This window comes from Geospiza fortis, unplaced genomic scaffold (assembly GCF_000277835.1).
Source record: "Geospiza fortis unplaced genomic scaffold, GeoFor_1.0 scaffold241, whole genome shotgun sequence".
NCBI lineage: Eukaryota > Metazoa > Chordata > Aves > Passeriformes > Thraupidae > Geospiza > Geospiza fortis.
In genome coordinates, this window is record NW_005054491.1 from 507,998 (window position 1) to 508,710 (window position 713).

Sequence of the window (713 nt, forward strand, 5' to 3'; positions counted from 1 at the left end):
TGTAGGGTCTGCTCTGACCCTTGGGCCTGTCTGCAAGCAGAGGGTGTTGTTTGATCAAAAGGGGATTACCTTCAGCCAGCCACACCGTTGTTTTCCAGTTGTTCAGTAACTAAAGGATCTCAAAGCTTGCTTTCATTTCAATCTCACTTATAGTTTCTATATTCTCAAAATCTTTTGCCCAACAATCAGATTTATAAGGCTTTCCTGTTTCATCTTCCCCAACAACACCTCCCTCACCACTTCCCTCTGTTTGCAGCTGCGGCCAAATTCTCTGCAGAGACGGACAGCGCGGAGGAGAACTACGTGTGAATCGTCCCTCGGCCGAGCTGGGAGACAGGGGCATTATGTGTATATTGTACAAACCATATACCTGATATTTATTAAGATTAAAAAGATCCTTATTTATCCCTGTGTATGTTAAGCAGTCGCAGGGGGCTCCGTTCCCATCCCGCCAGCCAGGGAGCAGGGGAGGGGGCTCGAGGGGCCCAGGGATGCTCTGGTGCCCTCCCCTGCTGCCAGTGCGGTGTGGAGGGGTGTCCATGGGCCTCCCCCACGTGTCCTTGGCCAGCAGCCCTGGGCCTATTTATTTTTGGATGAATTCTCGGTACTCTGCTGACGTTTCTGGCCAGGAGCTCGAGGTCTAGAGGGAATCTGCACTTTCGCCTTCCCTGAGGGGCTCAGCCCCAGCTGCCAGTGGCAGGGAAGGCAGGGGA

The 713-nt window shown here is 52.7% G+C and overlaps 1 protein-coding gene across 1 annotated transcript in view; it reads left to right on the forward strand.

Moving 5' to 3' along the window:
* The window catches only part of FSTL3 (follistatin like 3), a 9,494-nt gene extending 8,818 nt beyond the window's left edge, over nucleotides 1-676 (forward strand). Inside the window, exon 5 of the mRNA XM_014310174.2 lies at nucleotides 251-676. Within this exon, the coding sequence (XP_014165649.2) occupies nucleotides 251-309 (59 nt within the window). The 3' untranslated portion in view covers nucleotides 310-676. The remainder of the gene's footprint in view (nucleotides 1-250) is intronic.
* The last annotated feature ends 37 nt before the right edge of the window (nucleotides 677-713 follow it).